A 19021-nucleotide genomic window follows, 5' to 3' on the forward strand; every position below is an offset into this window, starting at 1 on the left:
ATCTTAGCCTCGACTTTGAACTGTGTAACTTGCAATCACTGAGCTGGGCCTCAGCTGGTTACACAACATCTTTGTTTTTATACATATTGGTTACCTTAGGAGATATTCATAGGTGCATAGATCCATATGCAACAAATATCCATCTACAAAGATTTGGAAATATAGTAATCAAGAGGAAGAGGAAAAGGATCATTCCTAAAGAAGATTTCCTGTTGCTTCAAGCCTCTTGGTTCTTTGTAAATATCAATTTTCATCATCTACTAGATATGATGAAAAATGTTCAAGCAAGCTTCTTCTGCACACAACATTCGACACTATGGCACGTCAAGGAGCAGGTATTCAAGGAAACATTCAATTTGGGGAGCATTCATAGCATCATAGTAGCATATACAATCAAGATTCGTCTATAGAGTTTACATAAATTAGAAATCAAGCGGACCGGGACACAGACATGTTTTGTAATATCTCAAGTCTATGTGCAGTTATGGCATAGTAATGAGGGGTTGCTTGCAAAATCCTTTGTACCATTTGGGATGGACTGTTGTGCCAGTCGATATATCAACATGTGGAGGCTTTTTATTTGGGCTGATGTGCATTACTATTTCATAGCTGGGATTCAGATAGAATGCATGCTTCTTTATCAGAATTCTATGATGCATAAAATTGTTAATTGTGAAAAAAAAAAAGTAAAAGGGCAAATGACACAGGAAAAATTTATAGGCCCAAAAATAAATGGAAAAAATTTGAGAGAGGAAAAAAACTGGAGGGAAAAGAAGAGATGAGGAACATCGTTAAAAAAATAGAGGGGAGAGGAGTGACGATTTTGCGAACATGGTTTTTGTTATTTTATATGCATGTCTGCCGTTTCAGATTCATCTATAAATAGGCCGCTATAGTTTGCATACTACGTTGTTCTCTGACCTCGATTACGGTCATAGGAAACAGACGTCATTTCCTTGTCTGGACTGTCATGTTAACTATATGTTCCAGCACCTCTGCTCCAAGAGTTTCTTTGGCTGGATTCTTTAGGATCCTTTCCAAGCTTCCACAGTATTTGGGTCACATTGCCACCGTTCAATCAGTACTCCTTATTGCAGCTGCGAGCTTCTCATCCAAATTCAATCACAGACTGGTTAACATATTACTGGTTTCATTATAACTCCAAGCTTGTAACTGTCCAGGACACAAATGACCATCTTCACTATATGCTTTTCAGCACTCAATATAGGCCCGCTTCACCTCAGTATGGATTCAGTTCGCTTATAAATATTCTTCTCGTCGCACCTCAGGTTCTACATTCTACCATATTTAATGCTGGACAGGCTAATGAGGACGCTTCAGATGTTAGCTGATGTCAAAGCACATGGCAGGTTTACCGTTGGACTATACTAGCCGTTGTTTACCAAAAATGCTCCAATTCTGTCGCCAGGAGACGCACACACATAGATGGTTATTCCTACTTCCCTCTTACCTGCATGTAACAGTTGCTCACCGTCCAGGTCTGTGTCGGTATGGTTTGTTATTACTCTTGGGACTGTTTGTAAGCCCATATTTTGTCTCTGTTTTCTTTGCTCTAATATATTTTCAGTCTACTTTACCCAAAAAAAAAGCATATCCCAATTAACCTATATAACACCCCACGAAAATGATTGACAAATCGAGTCAATCCAGGGAATCATCTGTTCAGTTAAGAGTAATATATAAAACAGAGAGAATTGAAGTGTTAGTAAGACCTTTGTCCAAAGAAATCTCCCATTGAACCAGCTGGGCTCTAATTAAACTTTTCAGCATCAAAATACATTGATTTTTTTTGGAAACACCCACCGATATTCATATTTCCTAAACAACAGAATAAAACCCTTTATAATTCAACAAAACCCCACTTTCCCTCGGTTCCATCTCTACGTTACAAGAAATCTGACAAAAGGCCATGGTTAAGTTATTGTGCGTGCTAAAAAAGGTTGCAATCTTACAGCCAGTTATGTAGCTTAGAATCCGTTTGAAAAAGATTGTATGCAATCATAATTAGTTGCAGGTTTAATACTACAAAAGATAGACAAGATTCGAATTACACAAATTGTGGTTGCATAAAATTTACCTTTTTTTTCCGGCACCTGCAAAACGATCGATTAACCATGATGTACCCACACACACACACACAAAAAAAAAAAAACTCAAACCCATGCAACACGAAGCATAGCTTAGGGGAAGCATGCTCTGCTATCAAAGACTTTCTTGTGGTGCCATTTTGTAAATATGAACGACAGTGTTCTATATAAAAAATTATAATTGATGCTATTAAATGCCAGAAAAATAAAAAAGTTACTACAAATCATAACCTGTGCAATTGTTAAATCAAAATCAACTTAATTTGTTCATCTCAGTTAGCTAAACTATTTACCTAGGCAGAGGTGAAATAATTTTGTCACGCCACTAGACGGAAATATCTCTAAACGGTAAGCCAGCAGCATATGTTTTTTTTTGGGAGAGATTTCAAACTTGTTTCATCGCAAAGTTTTCACAAAATTTTTTTTTATCACTCACTGGCACATCAAATTCTACTAATCGTCAAACTAAAGAACTGGTCCAGACCAAGCCAAACCTAAGCAGGGCCTATACAAACACAAGAAAATGTTGCCAAGGGGGGGATCCAGAATGGCTCTCCTCACACACAAAAGAAAAGATTAATTTGTAAGAGACTCCAGAACCAATTCTTCAGATTGGAACATCAACTCATTTTCGAACCTCTGCAACACAAAGCGCTCCTCCTTGGTGATGAGACTTGTGACACTGCATTTGTCCTTGGAGAATGGTATTCGTCCTGTTCTTCCAGCACGGTGGAGATAGTCAACTGCACTCCTTGGAAGATCAAAGTTGTATATGTGTGTAGTCTGTGGCAGATCAAATCCTCTGCTTGCTATGTCAGTCGACACAAGAAGGCAACCTCGTTCTCTAAGTTCCTGAACCCAGATAAGATCTGGCATCAGTTTCAGAAAAGATGCCCTCTTCTGGAGAGAGAATGTTTTTGTTTCTCAGGAAAAAATCATAATAGGAGCATTTCAAAATATGCGATGCATGCTAGCACTAAAAATTTGGAGAGAATAGCACATATAACCTAATAACCTTGTGGTATGGGAATGCCACAAACTTATTGGCACAAGATGATGTAGAGAACTATAATCTTGGCAGGAGTAATAGCAAAATATGCATTTTCATCCTTTGCATTCATCCAATGTGACATGAACTAAATGTAATAAATTTTGGATTTCGTCAAACACATTTTTTAAATAGCAAAAATGGAGAAAAAAAACTGTCTTTTTGTGGCCTGCCTTTGATGATAGCATGATTATATTTTTGGAATAACTATGGGCCAATGGAAAAATCAAAAAAAAAAAGAGAGAGAGAGAGAGGCCTACCATCGTGTGGATAACAACATATCTGTACATGTGATGGATCAATAATATAAGAACGCTGGCAGGTGCCAATTTCATGCACACAGGAAGTTCTGTTATGTGGCTTGACAGGATTGGTATTATTCGTAGGAATTGGTGCAATACCGGAGGTGGTGGTTGAATATTGAGTTGCCAAGCCAGCCTAAATAAATCGAGAAACTTTTCTTGTGCACTTGAGTGGCACCTCAAAGCATTTTTCAAAACATAATCTTCAATACCTCATTTAAAGCTAAAGTGCCAATAAAATATCCCCCAATAAAGGTTAAACTCAATATGCCCAATGTACCAAAGAAAAACTCAATATGCCTAGTCCTCCATGTAATAAAAAACTTGGGATGTGCCATGCAACTAGATTATTAGAATGCAATTCATAAGCAACCCAACACTCATCTCACTTAAAAAGATACGACCATAGATATTCAAATCAAGATTTTAAATCCCATTGGCGGAGACCATCCCAATTTTTTTATGAAACAAGATGCGCCGCCATCCTGTCCTGTCCCAACACTTAGGACAAAGGATATCCCAAGGCGTCCCGATTGAGATGCTGAGACATGGGGCGTTAGCGGAACGGCCTATCCCGACACATGGGATGGTACCCTATCTTGATGTCCTGCTGGGATCTAAATCCTTGATTCAAATATAATCGATGTTACCAAATAAAACTTCATCTCTAAGTTCATTATTAATCCAAACAAGCAAAAAATGCATTCAGGAGTCAGTGAATCATAGCAGCAACCTATCCTCAAAAAGAAAAATCACAGCAACCTCTTATGCAACCAAATAACTGATCATGATTCCTATCTGCAAATTCAAATGATCCTAATATCCTTGGGCTCAAAGAAATGGTCCATCCTTCTCGTTCCATTATTAGTTTCATTTTGCTTTAGGGCTTTGTCTCTTTTCCACTATCTGCAAACAATCTTGATAATTTTTGTTGATCTAGCTTCCAGAAATTCATGAATCTTGAGAATTAGAAATCAAATCACTATGACTCTTAAAGATGAAGAGAGTTTGTCCATAATGTAATATAACGGGGATGATACCCAGTCAACCACAAGAAGCTATTGCGAGCAGTCAGCATTTTCTAAATCTAACATGCACTAAGGTGTTATATATAATATAAATAAAATCTGACCAAATATAGATCTGGAAGTTGCTTTGGCAGCTTCGCAAACAATCCTCTTACAATGTGCACTGAATAAGTGGCATCCTTAGCTAAAAGATCTCGTATGAAGAAGAGATCTTAAGCAAATCTAATTGTTCTCTGTTATGCAAGAATGCAAAAAATCCTGCATTTGAAAATAGGGGACCTTAGCACCCGCTTCCCTGGTAGCCCACTAATGCATGCCAATCCTGTTCTCATGGTGCTGAAAGACAGATTGGCAACATACAGTTAAGAATTGTCATAGATGATTGCAAAAAGAGAAATAAGAATACAGGTATAGGATTAGTTGCACAAATAAATAACACATGCATTCATGATAAGGCATGCCAAATGTCAATTATAACAAGGAAGAGAAACTACATGAAGCTCAAGACAAAGTTGCTACTAGGAAATGAAGGTGAAGAGCAGCTCTTTTATCTATGCTGCTGATGAAGCCAAACCAAAGAGAAAGTCCAAGAAACGGATTTTGGATGCAAGATGGGATCCAGATGTGGGCCCAGACCATGTTAAATCCATTATGCAGCAAGAAATGACATCAGACCCCTGATCCACGTGTCCATGAGCCCAATATTTGTAGCATCAGTACAGGAATAGGCATTTAGGGCAAGTTTCAGCCAGACAGACGGCCGTTGTGGACGTTCCAAGGATGGCTTCATTAAGTATAGCTTTCCAGCCAAACTTGAATCACCCTAAACAGAATCTAGATGAGAGAGATATGGCTGAAAAGTGAAGACTTTTCTTGCAGAATGCTGCTAATGAAATTGTGGAAAACTATGATTTTGCTGTTCGACAGCTCGCTTGACTCAAGGACAATTTTTGGTTGTTTTGGCCTATTTTATTATTTTTCTCTCCAAGAAAGGTTGTCAAAAGTCCTATAGATGTAGCAGAAGTATTTTTTACTAAATCTTTTTTTTTCTTAGAATGATTGCCTTGTAATTAGTGTAAGACAGTTCTATGAGATTTAGGAGCCCCATAACTGTAAATAAAAACTTGACTAATTAACTTTGTGAGGTTCTTTTCAAAAGTTTTCTCAGGTGCTAACTCCATGCAAACCTGACAATGCTGAGAATCTTTGGATGCAGACTCTCCTAAATGATTCTCTAGTTATGTCTTCATTTGTTTGATTTTTTTTTACGCCCTCACAAATCTCTCTTCTTTATGATTCCATCCCTTTATATTTCTTCCATCTGTATCATCTTATTCTGTGCATTTTGAAACTCAAGTAGGAAGCAGACTGCCCTATCCACCTGCATCAGTGGGCAGTGTGGGGCTTCCCAAAAAATGCCTAAAGTCCAGCTCCCTAATGCAATCATAACTGAAGATCAGCCAAGAAAACCTAAATTTAGATGAAATTAATAAGTACCCTAAGTGCTTCAAATCAATATCCAATTGCTCCCACAGAAGTATACTTCAGAAAAACACCACTAGCTTGCTCTATCAGCCAAGTGCTTGAACAACCAAGCCATCAACAAAGAACTACCAAGCACAGCTATTGAGTCGCTAAATAAGCATTGGGTAAATATCAGGATGCATCGGTGCTTCAAATTTCATACAACAGCCAAATTGTTCATAGATTTTGAGGTTCAGAAATTCAATTTTTTCACTGAGAATTCAACTGGCCAACTCATAGATTTTAGTTGCCTTTACTGTTTCATTTTAGTTTAAAGACCGCTTAAGAAGTCTGGTTTAAGTATTCGTATTTCTTTCATTAGTTTGATGGATCATTAATAGGAAAGTGCAGGCAAATTGTTCTCTGCAATACTATAGTGTACACTATATGTTGCAGTAACAATGACCTGTAAGCAAGGATTCAGGTCCCAATGGGACGTCCCATGGGACACTAAAATAGGATACCATCCCATGTGTCAGGACAAGCCATCCCGCTAGCATCCCAACATCTCAATCAGGATACCTTGGGACATCCTCTAACCCAAGTGTCAGGACGGGACGGCAGCGCGTCATGTTCCATAAAAAAATCGGAACAGCCCCCTCCCATGAAATTTAAAACCTTGCTTGTAAGTAGTAGTTTTGTTTCTTTGTTCATAGCAACCCATTTGGGCTCAAACAGGTAAATTTAGCTGGTCATTAACCTCTATGACAAGTGTATGACTAACTATCAGGGTCGATCCTTGGGTTATTATAATAAGAAAATAAAGTTAAAAAGCTTAGCATAATTGTTTCCCAATCCTCTCTTCTCTATTCTTCTCTCTCTTTTCTTCCATTCCCTCTTTTTCATTCTTTTCTTCTTCTTTATTCTTCCATCATTTAAGATTTTAATCCCATGGGACAGAACTATCCCAATTTTTTTATGGAACGGGACATACCGCCATCCTGATACTTGGAATAGAAAATGTCCTAAGGCATCCCGATTGGGATGCTAGTGGGACGGCCTTGTCTCGACACATGGGATGGTACCCTGTCCCGATGTCCTGCGGGACATCCTGCTAGGACCTGAATCCTTGCCATCATTCATCTTGGCTTCTGTGAAGGTATTACCACGATGGTAAACAAAGAGATATTGATCTTGAATCACATCTTTGTTTTTTTGAGAAAATCTTGCATCACATCTTTTTGAGCAGAAAAAAAAAAGCCCACATGGGCTCGAACAAAGATATGTTGAATACAGTACTCTTTAAGAGATATCTCAGTTTTATCGCTTCTAGTGTTCGCCTATGTGGCTTGCTTCTTAGGGTCCTCAGTTAAATAAATTTGATAATTACTGGGTGAATGGTCTTTAGCTCCAATGCCCAGTCCTGAATTAGCCTCTTGGTTAAACATTTAGAAAACGAAAACATCAGCCATATTCTTATCACAATGCTATAGCACAATTGCAGGAGCAGTTCACAGTAATTGACCATTCAGTACGAAACACACCCATGTGCTGTTATGAGCTTCTACTACCTGATTTGACCAGATAATGGTACTTGATAGTTGGACACTTACAATTGCAACCAAAATGGCAAAATGCTAAACTCACTCATAGCTACGAGAATTGTTTTGAATGGAGGAACATGACATCATCCTCATGCAAGTGTACAGAAAAAAATATCTTGAGTTTTCAAAACAAAGCAACATGTAGATTTCCTTGGCTTTGAGCTAAGTGTGTAATGCACATACCTGGATCTTATGGATGAAAAGTATGAAACCAATGCATGTAAAAAAATTCAAAGTAAAAGATAACCTTTCCATTTGGCTTTCAGCTCAGAAAACATAAAAATTTCAAGTATGCAACTATTTAGAAGTTTATGTTCATTGATTCCTTATACATATAATCATATATGGAAAATATTTTAAGAAATATTAATTAATTCTACTATATATATATAACAAAACCTAAAAATACATATGAAACAAAAGTTGACTAGGATAATACTACCTCTCCCATAAGGAAAAGTCAATAAATTTTAGCCAAGACCTCAAGGAAATTTATTTTTTAAAAAAATGACTCATCCCATGCATTCAACCCTCCCACTCTCTGCCTTCCTAACTCCCACCTGAGCCACTTGCCAACCTCCCTGCAAATCCCTGACCATTTCTTCTTCATCTCTCCATTTTATTTTGCTAAAGTGCATGCAGAGGCTGCTGCAGTGGCACATCCAAGCTACTTCTAAAAGTAGGGTACTAAATACTGATGAAGGCCATGTGGCCAAATCTATTCCTAATAGCTAAGACTTCTTACAGTAAATCCACTTGTGAATATCGTGTATGTTTGATCACTTGTACAGACAACTATCATTCACCAAAACTACCCATCCCTTGGATCCAATAGATGCAGACATAGTAGAAAAGTGAGAGAGAGGAAGGTTGCAATGATCTGTTAGTAGTGACATTCCTTGGTTTGGATGAAGCAGCAGTGCTAGCCCCTACAAGCAATAAGACAAGTTGCATTTGATAGATGGCACCAGGGCCTTGCTCTTCTTATTCTTGCCTGCTTGAGCAAGGGCAAGCTAGTTACTCTTCCATGGAAACAATGGGGGTGACAAGCACGGCAACAGTAGCGCAATACCGGCTTGAAGGAAGGTGATGTCAGGGTGCACTTGGCAAAGATTTCAGTAAAATAAGCATCAGCAGGGCGGTACCTAGGGTGGACATTGGTAGAACTTTGGCAAGCACCAAAAGGCCAAGGCTTGGAAGGAATTTCCCTGATGGAATGGCTGGAGTTGGAGGGACAACATAATGTATATAATCAGACTGACTCTTCTGAGAACATTATCTCTTGTATAATAATCTCTCTAGATTGATTATCTCATCTGCAACCCGAGCAAAGCAGGTTTCCACTTGCACATGATATAAACATAGAAAAAGAACATCTAAAGTTCTCTCTCATTCCAACGGTTTGGAATTTTTAAGAGTGAAGAGACTAAAAGTTCCATAAAGAAATGCCATGAATCTAAAGGAAATTCTAGGGCATGCATGCTAGATCAACAAAAAAATTTTATGCAGCAGAAAAGATCTAATCTATAACATGCATCTTTGAGATAACATCTCTTTAAAGCCGGATCTATCATGTCCTTAAGATCAAAACATAAAATAAATCAAACATAACCATGAAGATCAGATCTTCACCTTAGCGCGGATAGATATTCACCGCGATTTAATGATCGTGGATATCTTTTCGGATTTCTTGAAGAGCCGCACATGTGTCTGACTTCTACAAGTATCCACGGGAAAGATCTAGGATGCTCCTCTTGATTTTCTTCTCCAAAAAATCAGCATGCACCTTGCAGAGAGCGAAGGGAAGAAGAAGAGAGAACTCTCTTGGCGTGTAGGTGGGACGCCCAATTTCTTTGGGCGTGGCGATGGAGGGGGCGGCTTGGAGAAGGTTGGGATGCCCAACACTTGGGCGTGAGAGAGATAGAGGATGCGTGAGGCTAGAAAGAGGGCTGCAGGGTTTTGGTTCTCCAAAAGCTAGGGTTTGAGATCTCATCTCAATGGGTTTAAATAGGCCCAAAAGGACTCCTAAAAGGTTTCAGACTATGACTCATTCAAAACCTTAACCCAGAAGGACTCTTGACTCCTTGTCAAACTTGACATCCTTATCAATTTGAGCCATCCCTCCCTCTTTTCTCATGCACAAACCAGATGGGGCATGCGCCCCATCTTTCCCCTCATCTTGTCGCACAAGATAAGGGGACACCAACAATTGGCACCCCTTTGGATCCAATCCAAATGGGCACAAGCCCATTTCCTCCACACTTAATTCAGATGGGAGCCCAACTATTGGCGCCTTATCTTGCATGCTTTTGACTTGGTCAAATCTCCATCCCATAGGGATTCCAAGTCTCAAAAAAATTTAGGTTTAACCATGTGCTAGCATGGTATTCCTAAACCCAATAAGATTTCATAAATCCTAATTCAATTGAAACCACATGAGCTCAATCGCACAATCCTAGACCAATTCCCTTTATGTGTAATCCTATAGGTTCAATTCTGTCTGATAGTGAGATATATTATGATCTCCATCATCAATATCATTGAAACTCTTTTCAATGAATTGGAGCACTTTCCAATTTAGCCAATTAAGAATTATTGATCATCTAAATAATTCTCATTGATCCCACAATCCACCAGTGACACCTAGCAGTATGTAATAGCAATCCAGCAGAACTGAATGAATGAACCTCTAGGTGCAATTACCATATGATTCTGTTCTTCTATCGTAAGTCCCGATGAAACGAAGGTTATGGATATCTCGTCAAACCCCACATCTGTCATATGTTAGATTCAATCGACTTGAGTTCATTGTAAAACTTTATGGAAACTCTTTTCCATCATTCATATTGCCATGGCCATGAACTTCAGAACTCAGTATCATGATCCACATAGAACTTCTTCTTATCTACCAAGATCGATAAATCCCATCTAGGCACACATCCTATTCCTATAATGAACCTACTGCAGCCAACATACACCTCAAGATTCCGTATGACTAGAAGATCGAGTTATAGTGTAGTCAAACTACAGCAATTTCATTATGAATAGCTGAAGCACCGCAGGTCAAAAAATTATTCACTACTGCAGCATCAAGAATGTCACTGACGAGAAGGTAGATATTCAAGTGATTACTCGTGTTGGTCATGCTTGGTACCTTTGTTCTCTAACAATCATCTGTACTTGCTCTAGTGTCTCCACACTGTAGATTCGAGATCCATCTATCCTAAAGGAAAAATATCTGTACACCAATCTATCCGGATCAATCACCGTCCCCGTGATGATCCAACGGTCACAAGCAATTTATGAATCAATCATTAATGACACGTCTCAAATTTTCAACTCTTGAGAATATATGTCATTACTCTTATTAATTCATTGGACGATTCATAGACATTACATAATATGAATGAAAAAATCAACCCAATTTTATTTCATTAATAAGTCAAAATTACAAATTATGCCCTTAGAAAGATTACATGTGTCGGCCTAATTGACTTCTAGGACATACATCTAACAATCTTCCACTTGCACTAAAGCCAATCGGCCACAAATTTAAGTCCCATCTTCTCAAGATGGACTTCGATCTTTTGCTGGCTCAGTTGCTTTGTTAGTGGGTCAATCACGTCAACTCTCTGTATCTCGATGTAGTTCTTTTCGAGAAAATTGCGGATGAAATGGAATCATCGCTCTATGTGTTTGAACTTCTGATGAGACCTAAGCTCCTTAGCTAGGACTATGGCATCGTTGTTGTCGTAATAAAGTGGAATGACGTCTGATGGCATCACACCCAACTCCGTGACAAACTTCTTGAACCAAAATGCCTCCTTTGCAGCTTCCGACGCGGCGATGTACTTAGCTTCCATGGTGGAGTCTACTATGACAGGCTGTTTGGAACTTTTTCAACTCATAACACCACCATTGCATAAGAAAATACTATCTGATATCGACTTTCAATCATCAATATCAGATATAAAAGTCTGAATCAGTATATCCCTGCACCCTCAACTCTCCTCCTCCAAAGACCAAAAACATATCCTTAATCCTTCTGAAGTACTTAAAGATACATTTCATAGATGTCTAATGCTCTTCGTCTAGATTCGACTGATATCTGCTAGTGACACTCACAGCATGAGCTATGTCAGATCGTGTATATAGCATGGCATACACAAGACTCCCTATAGCTGAAACATAAGGGATCTTGCTCATACGTTCAATCTCTTTCGATGTGTTGGGGCACATTTTCTTGGAAAGATGAATTTCATGCCTAAAGGGCACAAGTCGCCTTTTAGAGTTTTCTATGTCGAACCTTTTCAGTACCTCCTCTACGTACATCCTCTGTGAAAGGTCTAGCATTATTTTAGATCTATCTCTATAGACCTTAATTCCCAAAATAAAGGATGCTTCCCCAAGGTTCATCATGGAGAATTCTTTAGACAACCATAATTTGACTGAGGTCAACATGGAAATGTCATTCGCAATAGCATTCTCACTGATCTTTTTGAACACACATGGTTCCTCATTTTTTATGAAACCAAACGATTTAATTATATTATTAAAACGAGTGTTCCAGCTCCGAGATACTTGCTTAAGTCCATAAATAGACTTTTGCAGCTTGCAAACTTTGTGATCTCCATCACTGGACGTGAAACCCAAAGGCTGCTCTATAAAGATATCTTCCTCAGATATCCATTTAAAAAAACAGTTTTCACATCTATTTGCCATATCTCATAATCGTGATATGCTACAATAGCAAGCAATGTTCAAATGGACTTCAGCATAGCTACTGACGAAAAGATGTCCTGATAGTCAATACCTTCGTATTGATTGTAACCTTTAGCCACAAGTCTTGCTTTAAAGATCTCTACCTTTCTATCCGAACCAATCTTTCTCTTGTAGATCTATTTACACCCAATAGGTACAATACCTTCTGATGAATCTACTAAGGTCCAGACTTGGTTTGAGTGCATTGAGTCAATCTCTGACTACCTTGCCTTTAACCATTTCTCGAAGTTGATATCTGATATCACCTCGTTATAGGTCTTGGGGTCATCTCCATGTATCCTATTTCCAACGAGGAATATTTCCTCTACATCTTCTGTGATGATACCTAAGTATCTCTCAGGAGGATGGAATATCCTACTAGATCTACGAGGTGGAGGAGATGCGTGATTGGCTCTAATTAAATAGGTTCCATAGGTTTTGAAACTCGTTGTTCTTCAGAGACTCTCTCTTCGAGTCCAATCTATCTCCTAATACCTCCATCTTGGATAAACTATTTTTCAAGAAAGATGGCATGTTGGCTCATAATCATATTATGATCCTGTGGGAGATAGAAATAATATCTTAAAGACTCTTTAAGATATCCTATAAAACGAGCTTTCAAAGACCTAACCTCTAACTTATTCGTCTGTTGTCTCTTGACATGGGCCAGACATCTCCAAATTTTGAGGTGACCTAGACTCGATTTTTTACCATGACATATCTCATATGATGTGGTAGGAACAATTTTAGAGAAAATCCTATTTAACAAATAATTTGTTGTAAATAAACTATGATCCCAAAGAAACATAGAAAGGTCAGTGAAGCTCATCATGGACCAAACCATATCTAATAAGGATCGATTTCTCCATTCTGAAATCCCGTTGAATTGAGGCATTCCAAGTGGAGTCCATTATGAGACTATGCCATATTCTTTGAGATAACTGAGAAATTTTCTACTAAGGTATTCACCTCCTTGATCTGATCGAAGAATCTTTAAAATTTTTTTAATTTGTTTCTCTGCTTTATTGAATTACTTGAACCTTTCAAAACTTCAGACTTGTGTTATAAGATACACATATCCATATCTTGAATGATCATCGGTAAAGATGATGAAGTAAAGATAACCTCCTCTGGCCAGCACATCAAATGGGCCACACACATCAATATGTACCAAAATAAGTATTTTAGTGGTCTTTTTTTCTTATCCCACAAAGGACAGCTTGATCATCTTTTTTTGAAGGCAGGATTCACAGATCGGATATGACTCAGAAAACTCAGAAGTCAATGAGCCCAAGAGTCCATCTTTCTCCAATCTGTTAATCTCAAGGTTTTAGAAATCGATACCGAGGTCCGTACCGATTCCTACTCGGTACGGTACCATACCATACCGACTCATACAGACATTAAAAAAATCAAAAAAATTCCCACCCACCATCACTAAAAAAATCGTGCTGAACTGTATCAAACCGGATCTGTACTGCACCGAATGGGATTGAGCCATCCGATTTCGAGCGGTTCAGGTAGAAACCGTACCGAACCGACCAATACAGTGCGATTCGGGCCATGTATCGAAAAATCGGTTTGAATCGGATCGATTTTCCATCGATACGGTACGATACAGGATGTACCGACTGATTTGGACTGGTACAGAATACCATAGTTAATCCTTTCTCCTATATAATCTAGCCTAAGGTGCCACATATACTTCAAATTAATTTCATCTTTTGATCTTTTAGATCTTATGGCACTCACTTCCTGCTCGGTAACATTCACAGACACATCAACATGTAACTGATAGAGACTGTTTATTAAGAACTACTTACAACTATTTTATTTTCAAAATAAATGATACAGTAGTCCTTATGAAAACTAATTACATAGTTGTCCTATGCTAAACAAGAAACAGAAATTAAATTTCTGCTAGCAGCAAATACATAGTAACAATCCCTAAAAATTAAACTAACACCAGATGGTAATCGCAGAGGATAGATCTCCACAATCACAGCAATAACTCTTGCCCCGTTTCTGACTCGTAGGATCATTTCTCTTTCCTTTAGCCTTCTACTATCCTCAAGACCCTACATAGAAGTGCACAAATGAGCACTAAAATTAGAGTCTATAATCCAACTGAAAATAAAAAAAAATCGTAAGCTTAGTTTTAATAATAAGCAGATCAGACATACCTTCAGAAGGTGTGCCGTCCTTGTTCTTCAGACTCGTCAGGTAAGCAAGACAGTTCCTCTTCCAATGGCCGTTATTGTTGTAGTGGAAACACTTTCCTTTCTCTGCGACCTTCTTCCTGAAAACTTTCTTCATCGACCTGTTCTCCACTTTTTGCTTCTTCACGAACTTCTTCTTTTCAGTAGACTTTCTCTTGAAAAATAAAGTTCGCTCCATAGTTAGGACAGTATCCCTTGAACTCTTCAAGGTCCCTTTAGTAGTAACCAGCATATTCAACAGCTCGAGCTTGGTGCACTGAATCTTATTCATATGGTAGTTTACAATAAACTGCATATATGAATCAATAAGGGACTGCAGGATCATATCAATCTGCAATTTCTTGTCCATGGACATGCCAAGCTTCTCAAGCTCCTCCATATCCTTAATCATTGTCAGACAATGCTCATGGGCAGATTGTCCATCACGCATCTTCGCCTTGAAGAGTCTCTTGGATACTTCGTAGTGAACTGCGCAGCTTTGCTCACCATATAACTCTTATAGATAAGTCAGTATGCCCCTGGCAGTCTTCATATCCTCATGCTGACGTTGAAGTTCATTAGACATAGATGCCAATACGTAGCACCAGACCTTATTTTCATCGTCCAACCACTTTTTATGAGAAGCCCTCTGATCAGGGGTCGGACAAGCTGGCAGAGAAAATTTCTTGATCAATTACATGGTTTAGCTTCTCGAAACTTAAGACTATCTTCAATTTTCAGAGCCAATCTTTGAAATTAGGCCTAGTCAATCGGTTGGTCTCTAGGATATGAGCAAGTGGATTGGAAGCAGACATTTTCTACAGAGAGAAGATTCTAATTAGATTTTGTATTTGACTTCTTTCAGTTTGTTTTAGAGCTTTATTTTAAAAATAAACTTGACTCTCATTATTTCTTCGGATCTCCCACACTCCTTGGACGAAGAAACGAAAACCTCTATGATTAAGATTTTAAGTGGATACTGCGGTCCCACCAATTGGCACACCACCTCACTTGACAGTTATTGACGATGTGTCAACCAATAAGTGGACAACTCTTGTCCAATGCTTCTTAAGCAAATTGCAATGGTCACCGATCTCTAAATGTTGAAGCCTCATCTGACAGTTATTGGCCTCATTCCTTAATTAAGTCAGACCCATCGTTTTTATGAAAATGAAGCCGTCATTGGAACTCTCACCTAACAGTTATTAGATCCAACTCCATCTCCACCCTGCAGCATCTCATGCTTAATAAAGTGGTTGCATCTTTCCAATGCAACTGCACCACTATCCAACCAAAAACAATCAACATCAGGAAGGGCCCGCACTTCTACAATGGTGGAAGATCGTTCGATTTAATATTTATAAGAAGATTTAATTTAGATCTTCTTTAGGTTTCAATTATTTATTTACATCGCATGTAAATCTATAATTACATTGGATCTACTAAAGAGATCGTGTCTTGATTCACCAAGATCGGACTCATGGTGCAATGCAAATGTGATGAACTCAACACTAAGCATCCCAAAATAGAATTAGGTCAATCAAATTGGCCAGGTAAGTGACGATTGGTAGGAAGCTCCCCTTGCAGATGCAATGACCTAATTAAGTAACCACCTTTCAATGCACTTGCCTTAGACACAAATAGGTTAACCCATTCTAAATCGGGCTTGACTTTTGGTTCCTTACCACAGATTGCAAAATTGCAACTATCTACATGTGTCTTCATGATACACCCTACACCAAGGGTCGTAGTGACTCAATGCGATCACTACATGTATCAATGAAAACATAATGCGATTCTCTCATAATCAGATTTAATTTAATTAAGTCTTTTTTCTCAAAAAGATGACTTTTTATTAAAGGATCTCATCACTTATCATCCTAGGACAACCTTACAACATAACTTGCATTATGTCAGAGCAATCTTATGTCAGGATGAGTTTTCCAAAAGTTAGGGTTTGAGATCTCATCTCAAGGGGTTTAAATAGGCCCAAAAGGACTCCTAAAAGATTTCAGACTATGACTCATTCAAAGCGTTAACCCAGAAGGACTCTTGATTCCTTGCCGAATTTGGCATTCTCATCAATTTGAGCCACCCCTCCCTCTTTTCTCACGCACAAACCAGACGGGGCGTGTGCCCTATCTTTCCCCTTATCTTGTCGCATAAGATAAGAGGGCGCCAATTGGATCCAATCCAAATGGGCACGAGCCCATTTCCTCCACACTTAATTCAGATGGGAGCCCAACTATTGGCACCCCATCTTGCATGGTTTTGACTTGGTCCAATCTCCATCCCATAAGGATTCCAAGTCTTGAGAGGATTTGGGTTTAACCATGTGCTAGCATGGTATTCCTAAATCCAATAGAATTTTATAAATCCTAACTCAATTGGAACCACATGAGCCCAATTGCACAATCCTAAGCCAATACCTTTTGTGTGACCCCATAGATTCAATTATCTGGTAATGAGATATATTATGATTAGGGCTGCTCATAATTCGGTTTCAGACCAAAAATTGGCCCGAATCGAAGCGAAAAATCGAACCGAAACCGAACCAAATATAATTCGATTCGATTTTCGATTTTCATTTTCAAAAATTTCGATTTTCAGTTCGATTCAGTTAAAAACCAAAAACCCAAAAATCGAACCAAAAATCGAAGTCATAATTTAAATTTATGTTATTTACTATGTTGAGAACTTGTTGGTTACATGGATGGATGATTGGATATTTAGATTTGATCTATTGTTATAATTTACTATGATGCTTGATTGCTTGTTTGTATTGTAGATGATATAATTTTTGATATGTTACATTTCATTTATTATTGATTTATCATTTATCAAATGTCAGTGTACCATTACTTATCAATTGTTGATTTTTAATGTAAGAAATTATCAATCAACAGATTCTGAATTTAATTAAATGTAATGTAACGAACAAACAATGAATCGACAATAATTATTTGAATATATTGTATCAAAAATAGATAATTGAAAATAAAAAAATTACAAAAAATTCAAAAAATCGAACCGAACTGAAATTTTGGGTTCGATTTCGGTTCGATTCCTCTCTTATTCGGGTCGGTTTTCATTTTTTATTTTTTTGTTATTCAATTTTCGGGTCAGATCGGTTCAGATCGGGTTGGATCGATTAAAACCAAATGAACAGCCCTAATTGTGATCTCCATCATCAATATCATTGAAACTTCTTTCAATAGATTGAGATACTGTTCAATTCAGTCAATTGAGAATTATTGATCATCTAAATAATTCTCATTGATCTCACAATCCACCAGTAATACCTAGCAACATGTAGTAACAACCCAGCAGAACTACATGAATGAACCTCTAGATACAGTTATCGTGTAATTCAGTTCTTCTATCGTGAGTTCCGACGAGACGAAGATTATGGATAACTCGTCAAACCCCAAATCTGTCATATGTTAGATTCAATCGACTTGAGTTCATTATGAAATCTTATGAAAATTTCTTTCCATCATTCACGCTGCCATGACCATGGACTTCAGAACTCAGTGTCATGACCCACATAGGACTTCTCCTTATCTACCAAGATCGATAGATCCCATCTAGGCACACACCTTATTTCTACAATGAACCTACTGCAGCCAACATACACCTCAAGATTTCGTATGGCTAGGAGACTGAGTTACAGTATAATCAAACTACAGCAACCTCGTTGTGAATAGCCGAGGCACCGACAGATCAAAGAACTATTCACACTACTGCAGCATCAAGTATATCACTGACGAGAAGATAGATATCCAAGTGACTACTCGTGTTAGTCACACTCAGTATCCTTGCTCTCTAACAACCACCTACACTCGCTCCAGTGTCTCTACACTGTAGATTTGAGATCCTTTTATCCTAAAGGAAAGCGATCCATGCACAAATCTATCCAGATCAATCACCATCTCCGTAATGATCCAACGATCAGGAATAATTTATGAATCAATCATTAATGACACGTCTCAAATTCTCAATTCTTGAGAATATATGTCATTACTCTTATTAATTCATTGGACGATTCATAAACATATTACACAATATAAATAGAAAAATCAACCCAATTTTATTTCATTAATTAGTCGAAATTATAAATTATACCCTTAGAAAGATTACATGTGCCAGCCTAATTGACTTTTAGGGCATACATCTAACTGAATCATCGTACAATTCAATGTTATAACACCCGAGTGCTTAATCATGAAAGTGTTCCTTTTAAGGAAAAAAATAGTACAGACTATTATGATGTAGAGACAGCCGACAAGCATGCCATTTAGAATGGAGACCAATCTAGCAAAATATGAACCATGAAGTGTTAAGGATTGTCGTATTGGGAACTCAAAAAAAAGCAAGATCGAGTAATACTAAATATTGATACTTCTAAATCATTATTGGTACTCCTTTTCTTCATTCTTAAGTAATTATACTCAATAACTACAAGTAATGTTTTATGTCCCGTGGGATGGAGATGTCTCAATTTTTTC

General features: G+C 38.0%; 2 protein-coding genes across 12 annotated transcripts in view; both read right to left on the reverse strand.

Annotated features, from left to right (window-relative positions):
• Window positions 1-2444: 2444 nt before the first annotated feature.
• Window positions 2445-19021, reverse strand: part of LOC105051231 (DEAD-box ATP-dependent RNA helicase 58, chloroplastic) — an 85563-nt gene continuing 68986 nt past the window's right edge. For all 11 annotated transcript variants that reach the window (XM_029266491.2, XM_073243472.1, XM_029266492.2 and 8 more), the window contains one exon: window positions 2445-2960. In XM_029266491.2, the coding sequence (XP_029122324.1) occupies window positions 2685-2960 (276 nt within the window). In that variant the 3' untranslated portion in view covers window positions 2445-2684. The remainder of the gene's footprint in view (window positions 2961-19021) is intronic.
• Window positions 14248-16325, reverse strand: LOC140851744 (uncharacterized). The gene is made up of 2 exons (XM_073243845.1): window positions 14499-16325; window positions 14248-14393 (listed from the first exon to the last, which is right to left on the reverse strand). The coding sequence occupies exons 1-2, from the start codon at window positions 14962-14964 to the stop codon at window positions 14386-14388; spliced, it is 474 nt and encodes a 157-aa protein (XP_073099946.1). The 5' UTR covers window positions 14965-16325; the 3' UTR covers window positions 14248-14385.

Source organism: Elaeis guineensis, chromosome 9 (assembly GCF_000442705.2).
Source record: "Elaeis guineensis isolate ETL-2024a chromosome 9, EG11, whole genome shotgun sequence".
NCBI classification, from domain to species: Eukaryota; Viridiplantae; Streptophyta; class Magnoliopsida; order Arecales; family Arecaceae; genus Elaeis; species Elaeis guineensis.

Excerpts from the sequence above, each read along its gene's own strand:
- LOC140851744 (XM_073243845.1), bottom strand. The coding sequence starts at position 14,964 with ATGCGTGATGGACAATCTGCCCATGAGCATTGTCTGACAATGATTAAG.